General features: G+C 39.5%; 2 protein-coding genes across 5 annotated transcripts in view; one reads left to right on the top strand and one right to left on the bottom strand.

Moving 5' to 3' along the window:
• Positions 1–11598, bottom strand: part of LOC113053629 (cystathionine beta-synthase-like) — a 44388-nt gene extending 32790 nt beyond the window's left edge. The window contains exon 1 of the mRNA XM_026218795.1: positions 11422–11598. The gene's annotated coding sequence lies outside the window, so the exon portion shown is untranslated. The remainder of the gene's footprint in view (positions 1–11421) is intronic.
• On the top strand, positions 5276–10539 carry LOC113053630 (uncharacterized). Of its 4 annotated transcripts, none has more exons than XM_026218799.1 (11): positions 5276–5567; positions 6538–6846; positions 6939–6998; positions 7093–7143; positions 7248–7319; positions 7423–7500; positions 8914–9033; positions 9117–9200; positions 9342–9562; positions 9730–9889; positions 9986–10206. In XM_026218799.1, the coding sequence occupies exons 2-11, from the start codon at positions 6555–6557 to the stop codon at positions 10129–10131; spliced, it is 1284 nt and encodes a 427-aa protein (XP_026074584.1). In that variant the 5' UTR covers positions 5276–5567; positions 6538–6554; the 3' UTR covers positions 10132–10206. The 4 variants fall into 4 exon arrangements, 3 of the variants coding, with proteins under 3 accessions (XP_026074584.1, XP_026074583.1, XP_026074582.1); XM_026218797.1 differs by lacking the exon at positions 5276–5567 and adding an exon at positions 6196–6430 and having other exon boundaries at positions 9986–10539; XR_003277265.1 differs by lacking the exons at positions 5276–5567; positions 9342–9562 and adding an exon at positions 6169–6430.
• Positions 11599–18349: the final 6751 nt, after the last annotated feature.

Genomic DNA, 18349 nt, shown 5'->3' with positions numbered 1-18349 from the left:
CCGACAGGCGGAGACTGCACCGGTGGGTGAGGAGCGCAAGATGGAGCAGCGCAGCCGCAGACACAGGATGACGTTGAGGATCCACAGGGCCTAGGTGGAACAGAAGGCGCAGGCGACCAAGGTGGAGCCGGAGTGACTGAGGATGGAGGTGGAACCAGAGGGAAGGAGGAGCCTGACAGAGACGGAGGGACGGAGTGACGAGGTGAAGCCAGAGGAATGGAGTCCTGAGGCGGCGGATGGTCAACGACTGACCAAGGTGGAGCCGGAGGGACGAGGGAGCCCGGTGGAGCAGGTGGGATGCCAGGCCATGGTGGAGACGAGGGAGCTAAGATCCAAGGCGGAGCCTCTGGGTCAAAGGACTGAGGAGGAGTCGGAGTGACGAGAGTGACGAGGTGAAGCCAGAGGAATGGAGTCCTGAGGCGGCGGATGGTCAACGACTGACCAAGGTGGAGCCGGAGGGACGAGGGAGCCCGGTGGAGCAGGTGGGATGCCAGGCCATGGTGGAGACGAGGGAGCTAAGATCCAAGGCGGAGCCTCTGGGTCAAAGGACTGAGGAGGAGTCCAGGGCTCAGAGGCTGAGCCTCCACACCCTCGATCTCCACTAAGACTCCCACGATGCACGGTGTTGCCGGCTCACACACACCTGGTCAGTCGCGCTCTCGAGGTCCTGCACTCTGTCGGTGATTGGCTCGGGCTCTGGCTTCGTGCAGCTTGATGGTGGCTGGCCTCTGGGTCGGGACTGGGGCTGGATATATCCTCTTCGGCGGTGCTGAAGATCCATTTTTCTCCAGCACCCACTCCACGGAACCGGTGAAATCCTCTCGGGGACCGTTCGCTGGTAGGCGTGCCTTACTCCGCTCGCTCAGGCTGGTGTAGAAGATGGAGAGAGCGCGATCGGGGAAGTGGGTAAGGCACACCAGATCGAGAAAGTCCCTGGTATGGTCCTCCCGCGAACGGTCCAGTTGCTCCAGGCATATGTTTAAATATCAAAAGCGAGGAACAGGTGTTTTTATGTCGCTGCATTTCTGGAGGAAGACTTGCATGTTATATGCCTGATAGCAGCGTATAAGCGTACCAGCTCTGCTTCGTTTACAGCTGTTACTGGGGAAACCTCGATTTCTCGCGCTTTATGTCTATGCTTTAAAACATCTCCTGTTGGCAAATAATGAATTTGCATTTTCATTAAGTCCGCCTGATCCACGCAGCAAACATTTTGTTTGTTATCAAAAAATATCTACTCTAGAGGGACTTGGCTGTTGTTATTGATTCTATTTGAAAGTCTACAGGAAGTTAAGTTAGGTCCACAAAAGCGCTCATGCGCAGTAACGTTTGTTTGTGTTGTTGCCGTTGAAACCGTCTATATCTCTCCGTTCGAAAAGACGTGATTGTCAAAATACTAAAGTTAGAATAAGTTAGGATTGATAGGGAGCGACAGAGCGCGTGTTCCAATGAACAACAACTTCCATGAGCCTTACGCTCTTTCCCGAAGTCATCAAAGTACGTCTTATGTTATTATTTTGATTGAGTGACCCCTGGTGGCCAAAAATTCCATACTGCACGTTTAAGTGATAAATTGAGTGATAATTGAGCATTAGTGATGAACACCTGCTGTTAACAAACAGAATTAATGAAGAAAAGAGATAAAGGAACTACAACGGACTTCAGACACAGCTTCACTAAAACCTGATAAGTTATGTTAACTGAAACCATTTGAGGAAACTGATTGCCTTTAACAATTTAAGTTTTAAAACTAACAGTTGTAAGTACTCTTTACTTAATTCAGTTGAGTTCAGAAAAGAAGCTATACACTGTAAAACCGAACAGTGAAATTAATCAAATGAAATTAGTTAATTGCACTCAAATAATAACGAAAGTTCATTGGACTTAATTTAAATAAGATCTGTTAACTCAAATTTGTTGTAGTGAGGTGAACTTAAAATGATTGGGTTTTCTAGTTCCCAGTATGCTTTGCATCAGAAAACAAGGAAAATAAATTTAGAAATTAAGTGTTATTTTGTGTGTTTTTACACAAGATTAACATAGAGGGACATAAGTTAATACATAAATGTTGTGTTATATTAGATTTTACAAAGGTTTATGTTATGTTGGATTTGTAGTGTTACCGTTGTGGTGAAGAGTAGAGCCTGTGGTTAGACTGAGGATGGACAGCAAAAGCCTAATTTTGAGTGTATTTCCCACATTATAGGAGTTGAAAAATAGATAAAATTATGAGTGAATTACGCCCTAATTAGAAGTTCAGAAATAGAATTATTTAAGGCAACTGGAATTAAATTGTTTAAGTTTATGTAAACTTAAAACAATACTTAAATGTTTTTGTGTAATCTGTTACAAAATATTTTTTGAGTTCTGTGAACTTATCAGGGTTTACAGTGTACATTGCAATTAAGTAATTAGCGAAGTGCTGATTGAGAATTAGTGATGAACAGCTGCTGTTAACAAACAGAAATCACTGAAGAAAAGAGAAACACGAACTACTACAACTGACTTCAGACACAGCCTTAGATGAAATCAACTGAAATAAAATACATGAACTCTCTCAAGATCTGATTAAACAACCTAACAAACAGCATCACCAGCTCCACTTATTAATAACCAGACTGACTTCATTTCTGTCAGACATCTAGAGAAGATCTTATTGAGAATGAACTAAGGTTTAGATGTTGATTTGGCTAGTATAACAAAACCATGTTAATGTGTGATTCCTTTAGTTTAACTTGTTTTCCTTTTTTTTATTAAATGTAATTAAAACATTATGTAACGGAGTAAATAAATGATCATGAGTAATCTTACCTGATGCTGATATTAAAATAGCTGGTATTAACGGTTTACGCGATCTTGCTCTTGATTTTATTATTTGTATTATTTTTTATTATTATTTATTTGCCGCTAAGTAAACTATCAAACATCCGCGCGGTAAGAGCATCTACGGTAATTCACGTTGGCCAAAACACACAAGGAAAGGCGTTGTGAAATAAAATATCACCGGCAATCACAGACATTCGCATTCGGACGGGATTAGTTTTCTCAGAGGATCACTGAGTTTGCTGAAAAATGGTAAGTAATTTGCTCTGGAATTATCACAGAGGTTGTGTGTGAAAAACACAGACGTGGCAGATTCGGACGGGATTAAAATCACCAAGTACGTCTGTGAAACGCAGATTTCTCTAACGACCCCATGTAAAACTAGTCCCGTCCGAATAGGGCTTTAGTCTTTTCTCTGGCTTTTAGAATGTTTCTAAAACACATTTGTTGTAACTCAAAAGCCCAGAAAAAGTACCTAGGTGTAGGTTGTTATACTTCATATTGGTGATGATAATCATCAATTATTGATCCATACAGAGTCTAATCTCTGATGAAATAGGTGTTGTGTAATTTGCTTGATTATCATAAGTGATTCTAAGAGGAAGGGGTTCTGTGATAATCAGTTAATATGAATGACTTTTCAAATAGTGTGGTTTTCTATGGTGTCAAACAGTCACACAAAGACATCAATAATCAGAATATGAACCTCAACAACGGTGACCATAAAAAAAATAAAATAATAATAATAATAATTCCTGCAGAGCATGCTGGGAGCCATGGATGAGTTTTGTACTACAATAGTACCCATTGTTGAGGTTCATATTCTGATTATTGAGGTCAATTAATTACTTAAATGCAAAGTTTTAAAACTTACATGGTTGAAATCAAGGCAGTCGGTTTACTCAAACAGGTTTGAGTAAAGTTTACTTATCGGTTTTTACAGATATATATATATAAAGCCTTTAACCAGATTTGTATTTATTTATTTAGCATATTTGTTTATTTAAGTATTTCTTTACAATTTTTATTCATACATTTCCCTCAGTTTTAAAACATTCTGTAATTTAAACCGGATGACTGCTGTTAAACGTTAAACTCTTCAACGCCGGGCAAGGTTTAAAATGCCAGACATTTCAGAAAAAGCAAGGACAGTTTTGATGGACTTTAACAGCCATTCATCCGGTTTAAATTACAGAACTGATTACGGTTAATTAAATAAATAGATGACTCAAAATAATTATCCATCACGGCAGGTGTATGTAACCTAGGTAAGGACTGTAAAACATATGAGCATCATGTTAACGAAAGCTCATAAATTCATAACTTAAGTAAGGTAAGATGACACGATCGCGGGGCTTTTGCCTTCATTGTGCTCTCGCTGATCGTGATTCTGTGACTCACAGCTGGATTGCATCATGCTCGAGCCAGCCCAGCTAGCAAAAAATATCCGCACGGCTTCTTTTTGCCGCCGGCCCTAAGCTGTCGGCTATAGGTGCGTCCCGCTGGCGGGGATGAAACGTTTGCCGCCGAATACGTCACTCCCATTTCTTGCGAGATGCCGCCGGCGAAAAGCCGGCGGGCCGACTGCTTCATTTTCTTTGGCGGTTGCCTCCGTCTAATGGACCGCGGCCGGCTGGCGGCAAGCCGCTTTGAAATGCAAGGATTTCTACTAAAATCGACCAGCAGCCAAGGCTATGTTTAGCATGTTGGGAGTTAGAATGGAAGTGGAACTGACAGCATTTTAACTACTTTTCACATCTGAAGCGATTATAAAATCATAATAGCCTATATGTGAATTAAATCCCATATTATTATTATTATTATTATTATTTTTTAAGCCATTAGGGTTTATTCTTGACTCTTGATTCCATGATAAGGTACGGTTTAGGAAATTACATTTAAATTACTTTGAAACTCTGAAGCGATAGAGTAGCCTAATAGGCTATATGTAAAATTATTTTATGCACTTAGGTGAAAATTGTTTACATTTCTTTGATTTATGCACAATTGAGACATGCATAAACCAAAAATAATTCCTTTTGTAAAACTTACTTGGCAATAAATATCTTTCTGATTCTGATTAGGTTTTAAAATAGATATTTAATTCATGGTATGAACAATTTAGCTGAATAAATTGATGAAGTTAGACTTTTCACTAATGCCTGGCTACATCAGTGAACAGTGAAAGACATCTGCAACATGGCCAAAATCTTGGGTAGGTCTATACTTTATAATTTTTTATTAATTTGCAACCATGGTAATAGCCTATCATAAACAGGAAAATCTCTGTTTTGACCTGATCAGAAGGATAAACTAAAATCTAAAAGCTCCTCTGGTTTCACAGCTGCACTGGCAGATTTATGAAATATTTAGAAATATTTCGTCTTTCTGCCATTCCAGGAAATGTCATTTTATGTCTTTCATTTTTTCCAACCTTGATTTTTTTTTTTTTTTTTTTTTTTGACTTTTTACATGTATAAGGGATTAATTTGCAATTGCGACCTGTACAAATGTTTAAGACAGTAAAACACTTAAAAAAATGTAAACACATTATAAATGTTAGAAAGTATAGGTTTTCACCATTGCTGTGTTCAGGATTTTTTTTTGGGCGGAGCTAAAACGGTGGCTCGATGACGCACTGGAGCCACTGAGCTCCTGGCCCCTCCCCAAACAACATAACTAGAGCACACATTCGCGTCAGTTCGCCGTTCAATCGCGAGTTTCTGTGGACTACCATCGTTTAAGTAAGTACATGTTTCCTTAACGCAATATTATGTTTACATTGTTTTTAGTTTGTCTTTGTAAAATCTGTAGTCATCTTTGTTCATGCCTTACTAGTCAAGCTAAAGTAAGGCTAAAGTAAGTTAGCCTTGTTTACAAAGTTGCCGCCATGTTACAATTAAAGGAACACTCCACCGTTTTTTGAAATAGGGCTTATTCACATTATTTCCTACATTTAGATAGGTGGGCAAATGCATTTTTGTGTCAGTGCATGCATTGTTTTAGTTTGACTGGGTCGGCGTTAGCTTAGCTTAGCACAATGAATGGAATCCTTTGTTGCCAGCTAGCATGGCCTGAGTAAAACACCGTCAAGCCAGTCGCGAGTGAAATTTATATGCGCGTGTATTAGTTGCGATCGCTCAACAGCCTGAGGACGTGAGGATGAGAGCCAACATGAACTGGTGGTGTGAATGTGGGGGAATATGCCAATCTATGCCGACGGAAATAGAGTGTCTGTGCTGTAGAGAGTTGATGACCAGGCTCAACACGTCAGATCAAGATGAGCGTGCCCGAAGTTGTGTCACATCTACAGAGGATTTCACGGTGCTGATCTATTCTGCAGTACTCGATTTTTTTTCCGGTGTGACAAAGTGAACTGGAAAAAACGCCCCACGCCGAATGGACCAAATGGACAGCTGTCCACAGTTTATTGATGAGGAGGATCAGCCATTTGCAGTGGTTCCGCAAGTGTGGCTCAGCGAGGGCATGTGCTATTGGCCCCCATTTAACCTCCGCAAAAAAGACAAAGGCAACAATTTAGCCATCCGCTGCACGCCTCCACACAGCACCTGGGAGAAACATCATTTTAAGTTTATGAAGGGAGCAGGTAAATGGTTCTGACTTATGCATTTGATTTTCCTGCATTTCATCTGTGTATTTTCTTTGTCTGTTTATGGTGGATAACTGACTTTCATTCATTATTCCCTGCTCTAGAATGTTGGCAAGAGGCGATGAGATATTTGGTGCGCTTCCAAACAGGTTCTAGCGTTGAAACGACGGACGATGACAAGAAGAGAAAGAGAAAGAGAATCTCAAATTCCAAGTACAGACCCCAGGCCTCTTCTGATGAAGAGGAGTCTAGTCTTCCAGATGCACCAGCAGTGCTGTCGTTTGGACAACCTCTTTTGAGCTTTGAAAACATTGTTCCTGGTAACAAGGTTTCAGTGCTGCCCGATGCTCCAGAAGTTGCATCGATTCCAGAAAACCAGGAAAATGTTGTGCCATCTGTAGGCTTCAGAGGTGGTATGTAAAACTGCTGTGATGCTTGATTTGTGATCCTGCCACTAAACTATACCCTTTGTTAGATTTTCAAATTTCTGTTTCCTCTTTCTCAGAACCAGGTTTCTCCCCAGAAATTCAGACTCCACTTCACAGAGCCAAGAGTTTGAGTACAAGTAAGTGATGTTATTTGTGACGTTTTTTTGTCTTGGAAACTATTGCTTCTATTTAAGATAAGGAATCCTTTAATCATAATCTGTTTTTCATTAGGACACTTGACTGGTTACTCGCCGCAGCAGTTTCTGGATGAAAGGTGTCGAGGTGTGTTGTACATTCCATTAGCATTGCACAGTTCAATTATAGTTTCATTACTGAATATGCAATACTCTGCACTGAAGTTAAAGCTGTTATGTTTGCTCTTCCAGCTCGTCAAGTACTAAGCTTTACACCCCCAGCAGCAAATTTACCCTGGCAGCATATGGGTGAAAACGCTGGAGGTATGTAATATGTTGCGCTAAACTAAGTGTTCCATTTTAAGTCCAATTCATTAAATGTATGCAATAACTTCAAACATATTTTTACGTCAATGATTATCAATAGGAGAAAGTCATCGCTCTGTAATTGGCCCTTGGACTCCCCTGGCATCTCGTGTACAGCATGAAGTTTTCAGCTATGAAGGTTAGGGATGGGCATTCGATTAAATTTTCTTAGTCGATCGTCGGGAGAATTAACGATCGACTATCGATTAATCATTAATATTTTTATAATATAATTAATTATTTAATTTTTATAATAAAAAAATGCAATGAATACAAAAATACAGCGTGTTTTTCCTCGGTGAGACCTTTATTACAAGATCAACTTGTGGCAGACAGTTAAACTACGTTCAGGCAAACCGAACATATATCCGCGTGCATATGCAGTGCTCTAAAGCAGCGGAACCTGCAGCTGCTAGCAGGCGTTCTTAACCCTTTCGAGTCGATTAACGCATATATGCGTTTTGAGTCTGAATAAAGTGCTTCATTCTTTTTTCTGAAGAAATCCATTTCTCAAATCATCAACCACATCACATCTTTTTGGGGTGAATTATGTCTTAGTCCTCTCATCACGAAGCAAACAGTAAAATAAAATAAAAACTTGAAGAACAGTCTCGCTGCCTTTTCTTCTGTATGGGCGTATTCAAGCCGCACGCTTCAGTTTGAATCTGAATAGCGCGTTCAGCGCGGGGGCGTGGTCACATTAAATATAATGAAGGAAGATATGAAAAACAGACATTGCGTTGTTTTCATATGGATTACTTTATCTCAGAATATTTGTTTTTCGGAAGCACTTGTTTAGGTTAAAAGTAGACATTCCAGGCTTTCTATAGATATCTCTCTCATGTCTCTTTGTTGAGTATTCACGGAGTTACGGTTCATTTTAATGAAATGTTTGTACATGACGATCAGCGGAGACAAAGACTGTAGACAGCGCACCTTGTTTGTTATCTTTATTTTATAAGTGCACAAAGGTTTTTTGTTATTATGTCTGTATCCAAAAAAAACTAGACCCTTTACAGATTCGATTGATGTATTGCTCTTATCTGTACGATAAAAACTGAGTGTGTAATTTATCAGGGGTTATCAGGAGAAAATGACTCAAAACGCATATACACGTTAATCGACTCGAAAGGGTTAAAGCCTCATGAAAATTTGCCGGGATGCATAGGTACATCATTTGAGTCGTGGCCGTGTTGTACTTAAACACGGCATCGCAATGTTTGCAGTTAACTAGTTCGCTTTTTAAATCAAAATGGTCCCACGCCACACTTCGTCGTGACATCTTCATGATTATTCTTTGAAATCAAAACGGAAGATCACAGATAACCGAGTAGGGTGTCAAATAAAAAAAAAAATGCTTTAGATTAATCGATAACAAATTAACATGATCGAGGAAAATCTTAACGATCAATTATCGATCGTCGATTAATCATGCCCATCCCTAATGAAGGTATATTTTAGGCCTATGTCTTAGTGTCCAGTGTTTTAAAAGTATTGAAAATAGTGCCTTTAGGTGTTTTTTTTTTTGTTGTTGTTTTGTTTTTTAATGTAGATTTCCAGAGACTCCAGAATGAAAAACAAGCCGTGATGGAGGAGAACCAAGCCCTTAGGGAGGAGAACCAAGCCCTGAGGGAGGAGAACCAAGCTCTGAGGGAAAGCACTGCACGAGCAGGTAAGAACATGCACAAAAAAGTCAAACTTAGGAAAGAGTATGTGATGTATGTACAAAATTACCATATGCCTTTTATTTTGTAGCTTCGGATGACAGCGGCTCACTTCAAGAGCAGGTGAAGCAAGTTGGGACAATGTTGAAGACGTTTGCTCGCACTGGGCAATCAGGTACAACTTGCAAACAACACCTGTGGTTGTTGGTTTAATTCCCACTGGGGCCACCTATACATGTAGTAGACCTAGATATAAATGTCATAGTTTAGTAGTTGAGGGACCAGGACTGACTATTATTTTATTTAACCCATGTAGGTGCAGATCAGACCTTAATGCTGCGACGTCTTGGAGAGTTTGGCGATGTTGTGCGTAGCATGGACAACAAAATGGACACTATGCTGCAACATTTCAGTGCCAATGTGTCTGTTGGAGAGTTATCCCTGCCAGGGGATCTGTTACTCCCCCTAGACACCCAGGAAGATTTGGCGTTGCTTGACAACAGTTTGAGGCAGGATAAAGAGCTCCAGGAACGATTTGTAAGTGTGCTGATTTCGTTTATAACTCCATAGGGTAATGTAAAAAGTAGAATTAAGATTGTACACTGCATATTCTACAGTCTGAATCCATAGCCTGTCACATTTTATATTTATGTATGATAAGCTTCAGAGAAATGTAATTTGTAACACTTTTTTTGGATTTTCAGCTTCGGTTTTTGGCAATCAAATGTGGGAGGGACCTAAAGACAACCGTCTGGCGGATGCTTCAAAGTATCTTCTCTAATCACCTTTCCATCAATACAACCTGGACTGGAGTTGGGGATAAAGCATGTTTTAGAGACATGTTCCTGAAGACCATTGTTCAAAGTAAGTTGGATGTAAAAAAAAAAAAATATATATGTTTAGTAGATGTGTATGGCATTATGCCATTCAAATGGAATGACAGATCTGTATTTTCTACAGGAGCCATCCGGAAGAACCCGGCAACACAGGATGCCACTGATGAAGCCATCCAGGTTAACGTTACGCGTTACCTGAAAGGAGCATCTGACCGTGAAGGCGGAAAAAGGCGCCGCACAGCTGAGAGGGACCCACAGCCGACCCCTTAAACCTAGGCTGACTACTGACATCCCAGCATCACTGACAACTGGAACCCTTTCTTTATCCTGCAGTCAGTAACATCAAGACCCCTAAAGAAGCCAGAAGTGTCAGACTGCACTCCCCAATCCACACTGTTCACTGTGGATATTATCATAGTGCTTAACTTATTATATTGTTAAATATAGCTTGTAAATCCTTGTGCCACAGGTCAGCATTGCAGTTATATCTGTTCTACTACTTTTTTTACCTCAGTATTTTTTATATATATTTGAAGATGTTTATCACAGATACAAGAGACATCTTGTACCCCAGGTCAGCAATGCCATTATAATGGTCTATTCTACTCCAGAGCTTTATTCTAAATTATTACCACTTATCTTATTGTTAGAAATGGCTTGTAAATGTGATGTTATACCTGAATTTTTTTTGGTGTCCTGCACATTCTTTGGTACCAGATATACTCATTACTTATGTTTACTGGTAATTCTTTTCATGCCAGAGCTGACCTCTTTATATTATTAACAATTATTGTAAGTGTTATAATTTGCTTGTAAGCTAAGGCTGTTTTTTTTTTTTTTAACAATTTAATTGGAAACCTGCGTGTGTGTGTGTGTGTGTGTGTGTGTGTGTGTGTGTGTGTGTGTGTGTATTTATTTTATTTATTTTTTTCTCTTTTTTTCTGTTATTTATATTTCAGGGATCTGACATCATGTTTCAATGACAGTTACTGTACTTTGAAATGTGGAATTAAAACGTCAAATGGAAATTTGTCTGGTTTGATCAATCATTATTCTTGATAAACTGCATAATATATATATATATATATAATATATATATAAATAAATAAATAAGCAAGCGGCGACCGATCGCTCGAAAATAGCGTTTGCCTCCGACGGGCCGCGGAAGGGTCGCCTTTGATATAACGGCGGCGGGACGGCGGTTGGCCCGCGGGCCGGCCGCGGAACGAAGGCGGTAGGAAGGCGGCTGCCGCTTCTAAAAAGCGGCTGCCGCCGGCGGTGCACCGTCAAACGTGTTTGCGATTACGCTATTCTGACGCTTCTACTGCCGCCGGAGCGCCGCCGGCGGTCCGCCGACTCATTGCTATCTGGGAGAGTCCCATCACCGGGAGTACAAAAACTCTTTGGAGAAATAAAAGCGATGAAGATGCGTTTCTCATCTACAAACACCAGTGTGCATTAGTGTGTCAGATTGATGCTCTTATCTTATTTGCTAGGATTAACAAAAGGGTATTCTTAAGGGTATGGCCATTAGAATATGAACCGAGAGTTTTTACTCACCTGAATATCAGATACAAATGAACTTTCGAACTGGTGAGGTCCGGTTACACAGATGACCTATTCGTATATGAAAAGACGTCGGGACTTGCCAGCCAGACGTTGCCAGCTGCTCAAAAGCGTTAAAGAGTCGTGGCGACGTCCAATCAGGTGACAGCATACCTTGTTGGGATCAAGCGCTAATTTGCGACGACAGGGTGTTCTTTTAGTGTTCTTTTCTCGGCATTTAATAGTGTCCTCGTAAAAAGACATGCTGTTCTGCCATCATGCCAACGCTCGCAAGAACAAACTTGTTGGAGACAAAGTTTCATGAGAAACAAAATAGAAAATAGAGTTAACTTGTTCATTAAGTAATTTAGATTACAGGTTCATATATATATATATATATATATATATATATATATATATATATATATATATATATATATATATATGTATATGTGTGTGTGTGTGTGTGTATATATGTATATGTATATATATATATATATATATATATATATATATATATATATATATATATATATATATATATATATTCACTGTACATTATAATATTTATTGAGCATTTTATTTTATTATGCCATTTATATCATATATTTGATAGTTATGAATACATTTTTGTAATTTCAAATGGTGGAAAACCCTGATTTTGACTGCAAAATAAAACACTTTCTCTCTCATTCTATACAGAAACTACCATTTTTTTCTGTCCCTAGCCTTTACAGAAATATTACACTTGAAAAACACATTAGGGTTAAAAAATATATATATATTTTAAAATAAAACAATGTGTTGTTTGATCAATTAGACCTTCTTGCGCCATCAATGTGGCATTATTTGTTTTTAATTAATTATAAAGAATTCCAAGCACCCCACCCCTGTGGGGACAAGCAGTTCTGTGGTGCTTGGGAATTGTTTATAACCTATTAAAAACAAATATTGCCACATCGATAGTGCAAGGTCTAATTGATCAAACAACACATTGTTTTATTTTAAAATATAAAAAATAAAAGTAACCCAAATGTGTTTTTCAATTGTAATATTTCTGTAAAAGCTTGGAAAGAAAAATGGACGTTTCTGTAGAATGACCCATAGGTATATAGTAGTCAGCATTTGAAGTGGATCAAACCATTCATCAACGATGTGATTGTTTAATCAAATATACCAGGGGACTAAGGCACTTGAAGATCCGTGAAAGCATGGGACATCAAAATACATTGAAATTTCTCAAAAACAGTGAAAATATTAAAATGCCTTTCAGACTCATTGAATGGTATTCAGATTCAGCAGTGGCACAGGACTAATTATTTAATAATGTCTCAGAAAGCAATGATAAAGGAGCAATCAGTAACTTCAAATGTACCTTTTCAAGGCCCTTTTTATTACTTAATAGCAAAAGGATGTAACAATACTATAGAGATAAGATTAGGTATTATTCAGAGTGCAAGACAACTGGGCAAATATTATATAGTCTTTTTTATAGTTCAGTTTTAACATAGGCATGTCCAGGAGATTTGTAAAAGTCAACTCATTTATCCATAACAGCTCTCTAGGTGATTTCAGGAACCGGTGGGTGAAGACATGAACCAATGTTGAAAACAGCTGTGTATAAATTGTTTTCACGATTCTTTGAGGAGTAGAAAGCTATGGTTTTAACTTTCTCCTAAAAAATTATTTTTGTGACTTTTTAAATGTATTTACTGTCACTTTTGATCAATGTAATGCATCCTTTCTAAATAAATTAATTTCTTTAATTTCTTTCCACCCAAAAAAGAAAGAATTAAAATGTTTACTAACCCCAAACTTTTGAATGGTAGTATATAATGTTACAAATTATATCTATTTCAGATAAATGTTGTTCTTTTAAACTTTCTTGTGATTACAGAATCCTGAAAAAAATAACAGTTTTCAACATTGATAATAATCAGAAATGTTTCTTGAGCAGCACATCTGCATATTATAATGATTTCTGAAGATCATAACACTGAAGACTGAAGTAATGATGCTGAAAATTGTTTACTATTGTATTATTATTATTATTATTATTATTATTATTATTATTATAAACTGTAATATATAATTTTAAAATTTTTACTGTATTTTGGATCAAATCAATGCATGCTTTGGTGAACATGAAATTCATGACTCAAACATTAGTATACATCCAACAGAATAATTCTAGCATTATTTAGCTATGTCTGTAGTATTTATTATTTCCACTAAAATAACTGGATGACTGACACTTTGTGATAATGTTTGTTCCAGAAGGCTTGTTTAAATGCAAGAATCTATTTTATTAAATAATAAACTAATAAACTAAACAAATTTATTAGAAATTAACAAAAACTGTGACAAGACTGGCTGTCAGTCTGTGTTAGTGTTGTGGTGATTCTTCAGCGTTTTCAGTTCAGTTTAGACAGTCACTTTGTGGCGTCAAGAGACTGTTATGAGTGAGTCTTTCAGTCAGAAGAGTATTCAACCATTCAGTCCAAACCTCTTTATTAAGGAACTAGCTATGGCTATCAGTCATAGCTATTTCAAGAGTGAATCCCACATTTATATGCCGATGTTATTCCTCAAACTTGGAGCATGCATGTGGCCATTGATCTTAGCAGCAAGAAAAAAAAAGTTTTATATCATTCTGAATGGATAATATATAGCAAAGAAACTGCACAACGAGCACTCCCTTTATAATTACTTATAATTACTAGTTATTTACTTTATAAAACTGTCACTCATCTTCATCGAGATCTATAGCACCCCTGAACCAGGCCTAATAATAATTTAGGCAAGGAAAAAAAAAGCCCCAACATGGAGTTGATAAATATAGTGGAAAGAAATATTAAGAGAAAATTACCCCTCTAAAAAGTTAAAATATAAAGAGGCATGACAGTAAGCCCATAAATATACAGTAAGTGATTGTAAATAATTAATTCATAAATAATAATTAAAAAATAAATAATAAAAAATAATTTATTCACATTTGTCATTATTATTTTTACTCAAATAAAAATATATTTTTTATTTTTTTAAAGAAGCTTCCAAATGGAAACCTCGACAATATGCACACCTGTTTCACACATACTCCGTCTGCAGTGCGTATGCAGTCCGTGTGCGTTTCGTATGAGTGGTGCAGAAGCTGCACAGACTCATACTCATTGTGCTTTCACACAGGACGCATTTGCAGTTTGCTACTCGGTACGTAAACGATCGCTGAACTGCTGCAGACGCAACGCTCATGGAATGCACTGATGGACCGCAACCACGTGAACCCTGGAATCCGTTAACATGGGTGTGTAAAAAAAAAACGAAACGCATACGCACTGCAGACGGATTATGTGTGAAACAGGCATAAGGTTGTTTGCACCTTGTGCAATGTGGAATTAGTTTACTGCTTTCTCAAGCAGTTTGTGATGCATTTTGGAAACAGGAGATGAGCCAATGGTCTAATGCACCACCTGTCTTGAGAAACCCGTTCTCAAAGACTTAAAGGTCCCGTTCTTCGTGATCCCATGTTTTAAACTTTAGTTAGTGTGTAATGTTGTTGTTAGAGTATAAATTATATCTGTAAAATTCTAAAGTTCAAAGTTCAATGCCAAGCGAGATATTTTATTTAACAAAATTTGCTTACAAAAAACGACCTGATTGGACTACATCCCTTTAGTTCCTGCAGTATTGACGTCACTAAAACCGTTTTTTGACTAACCTCCACCAACACGAATTCCCAAAAAGGGGGGTGTGGTCTTGTTGTGCTCCGACAGAGAAGAGGAAGAGTTGCGTTTGTCGCCATGCCGTCGAAACACTGTTATTTTCATCTCGGAGTCCAATCACCTTTGTTTGGGCTTCCCAGGGACGCTGTAATTGGAGCTTAATGGTTACAATTTATGTTTAAGTCGGTTCCCGAAAATTATAATCCACATGTAAAACTATGTGCAGCTGAGGACGGCTTGCTGAGGACAACTTCCTCAATCTTAATCAGTTTTAATGCCGGATTCGCACAAAGATTATTCTTGAAAGATGGAGCAGTTCCCTCTTTGTCTGGAGAAGGCGTTGTTTATGGACCACCTCATACCACTGGGAGGGGTGGAGGTACGGGTCTCCTTATATCCAAAGAATGGAAATTTGATCTTCAGCCATCACCTACAGGTACTGATTCGTTTGAATCACATGCCATTACTGTAACCCACCCTGTTAAAATCCACTTTGTGGTCATTTATCGTCCCCCAGGTCAACTGGGAAACTTCTTGGAGGAATTGGATGTGCTGCTATCAAACTTTCCTGAAGATGGTACTCCTCTGGTACTGCTTGGTGACTTCAACATCCACCTAGATAAACCCCAGGCTGCTGACTTCAAAACTCTGCTCACCTCATTTGATCTCAAGCTAGCATCTACTACAGCGACTCACAAATTGGGCAACCAACTGGACCTCATCTACACGCGCTGTTGCTCTGTGGACACCTCTTCAGATGCTTCACTGCACACCTCTGACCACTTCCTCATTACTGCTAACCTAGTACTTACTCCTGAAGTGGCACAAACTCCAACGCAGGTCAACTTTTGACACATTATCTGCTGTGGTTTCATCCTCTCTTCCACCACTCTCTCAGTTTTCTGCTCTGGACACGAACAGTGCTACGACACTCTTTGCTCCACTTTAACATCTTGCTTGGACAACTTTTGCCCACTGTTGTTTAGACCAGCACGCACTGCTCCTCCATCGACTCTTACAGCGGACAACTTTGCAGCTTTCTTCACAAATAAGACAAGATCCATCAGTGACCAATTCTCCACACCGCAGAATGAGGACAACTTCACAATGACCGACGCACACTCTTTATCCTCCTTCTTCCCACTCTCAGAGATGGACGTCTCCAAAATTCTCCTGTCCAATCATCCTACTACTTGTCCACTTGATCCTATCCCCACTCACCTCCTTCAAGCGATCTCCTCTTCAGTCATACCTTCGCTTACTCACATTATCAGCTCATTATCAACATTTCCCTCAGCATTCAAGCAGGCTCGGGTAAACCCACTGCTCAAGAAACCATCTCTAAATCCAGCGCTTCTTGAAAACTACAGACCGGTATCCCTTCTTCCATTCATTGAAAAGACACTTGAGCGAGCTGTGTTCAACCAGCTTTCTATGTTCCTTGTACAGAACAACCTCCTGGACAGCAACCAATCTGGCTTCAAAAGTGGCCACTCAACTGAGACTGCTCTGCTCTCAGTTACTGAAGCCTTGCGAATAGCAAGAGCAGCTTCAAAATCCTCGGTACTCATCTTACTGGACCCGTCTGCTGCTTTTGACACTGTTAATCACCAGATTCTCCTGTCCACCCCCAGAAAGATGGGCATCTCTGGAACCGCACTTCTGTGGGTTAAGTCCTACATCTCTGACAGATGCTTCAGTGTGTCTTGGAGGGGTGATGTTTCAAAGTCACACCACCTTGCTACTGGGGTTCCTCAAGGCTCAGTACTTGGACCACTTCTCTTCTCCATCTACATGACATCTTTAGGATCTATCATTCAGAAGCATGGCTTTTCTTATCACTGCTATGCTGATGACACCCAACTCTACTTCTCATTCCAGCCAGATGACCCGACGGTAGCTGCTCGCATTTCAGCCTGTCTGAGTGACATTCCTAGCTGGATGAATGACCATCACCTTCAGCTTGACCTTACAAAGACTGAACTCCTGGTTATTCCAGCTCACCCATTGATTCATCACAACTTCTCTATACAGCTGGGCTTGTCAACCATAACTCCTTTGAGGACAGCCAGAAACCTAGGAGTTGTGATGGATCATCAATTAAGCTTCACTGACCACATTGCTACAACGACCCAGTCCTGCAGGTTTGCCTTATACAACATTAGGAAGATTAGACCCTTCCTGTCAGAGCAAGCAACCCAACTTCTTGTCCAAGCACTTGTTCTCTCCAGACTGGACTATTGTAATACTCTCCGGGCGGGCCTTCCTGCATGTACTGTCAAGCCTCTGCAAATGATCCAGAATGTAGCAGCGAGGGTTATCTTCAATGAGCCAAAAAAAGCTCATGTTACTCCTCTCCTCATCAGGTTACACTGGCTACCAGTAGCCGCTCGCATCAAATTCAAGGTACTGATGCTTGCCTACAAGACGACCACTGGCACGGCACCAACTTACCTAAACTCACTGGTTAAATCCTATGTGCCCTCCAGAAGTTTGCTCTCTGCAAGTGAAAAACGCCTTGTTGTGCCATCCCAAAGAAATTCAAATTCACTGTCACGGACCTTTTCCTGGACTGTGCCCAGCTGGTGGAATGACCTCCCAATCTCAATTCGTACAGCTGAGTCTTTACTCATTTTCAAGAAACATCTAAAGACTCATATTTTTCGCCTGCACTTAACCTACTAACACCAGCACCAGAAGTGGTGGTTATGTTATTCACCTTATTCCGCCCCGCCCACTTTTAATATTTGCATTTCTGCATTTTGTCATCCAACTACACAGCACGTCCAGTTACTAGTAAGAACGTTATATAAATTAGGAGCACGATGAAAACCTCTTACGACGATCAAATGGTCTCAAATTGTCCCATCCATCGTCGCTGTTAACGTGGGTAATGTTAGACGATACGAAGAAGTGGCCAGAGTTAACTTATTTATTTAACTGCCCTGTCAGAAGGAGTTGATGGAGCAGCAAGGAATTTTTTTTTTTTTTAATGTACCGAGGCTTACCAGTATATACATAGTGAGACAGTAGGTCGTGTACTGTTACACAGCGAGGGTTTTTTCATCTTTTTAAAAATGAACGTGCAACCAGCCAGTCGTGCAGTCTCAGCGTGGTGCTGGTTAGTTTTGTGCGTGTGTGAGTGATGTTAACATACATGCAACATGTTTGATGACCATCATCAGACTAAGTATTTTGTCTAATAACTTAATTGTACAGTC

Source organism: Carassius auratus, chromosome 34 (genome assembly GCF_003368295.1).
Source record: "Carassius auratus strain Wakin chromosome 34, ASM336829v1, whole genome shotgun sequence".
Lineage (NCBI taxonomy): Eukaryota > Metazoa > Chordata > Actinopteri > Cypriniformes > Cyprinidae > Carassius > Carassius auratus.
Note: the sequence above shows the minus strand (reverse complement) of the source record. Positions and strands in the feature narration are given on the sequence as shown.

What these genes read in the sequence shown, in the direction of transcription:
- LOC113053630 (XM_026218797.1), top strand. Translation starts at nt 6,223, where the DNA reads ATGGACCAAATGGACAGCTGTCCACAGTTTATTGATGAGGAGGATCAG. An exon ending in AGCCAAGAGTTTGAGTACAA is followed by an intron (nt 6,999 to 7,092) that starts GTAAGTGATGTT and finishes GTTTTTCATTAG; the next exon opens with GACACTTGACTGGTTACTCG. An exon ending in GGAAAGCACTGCACGAGCAG is followed by an intron (nt 9,034 to 9,116) that starts GTAAGAACATGC and finishes TTTATTTTGTAG; the next exon opens with CTTCGGATGACAGCGGCTCA.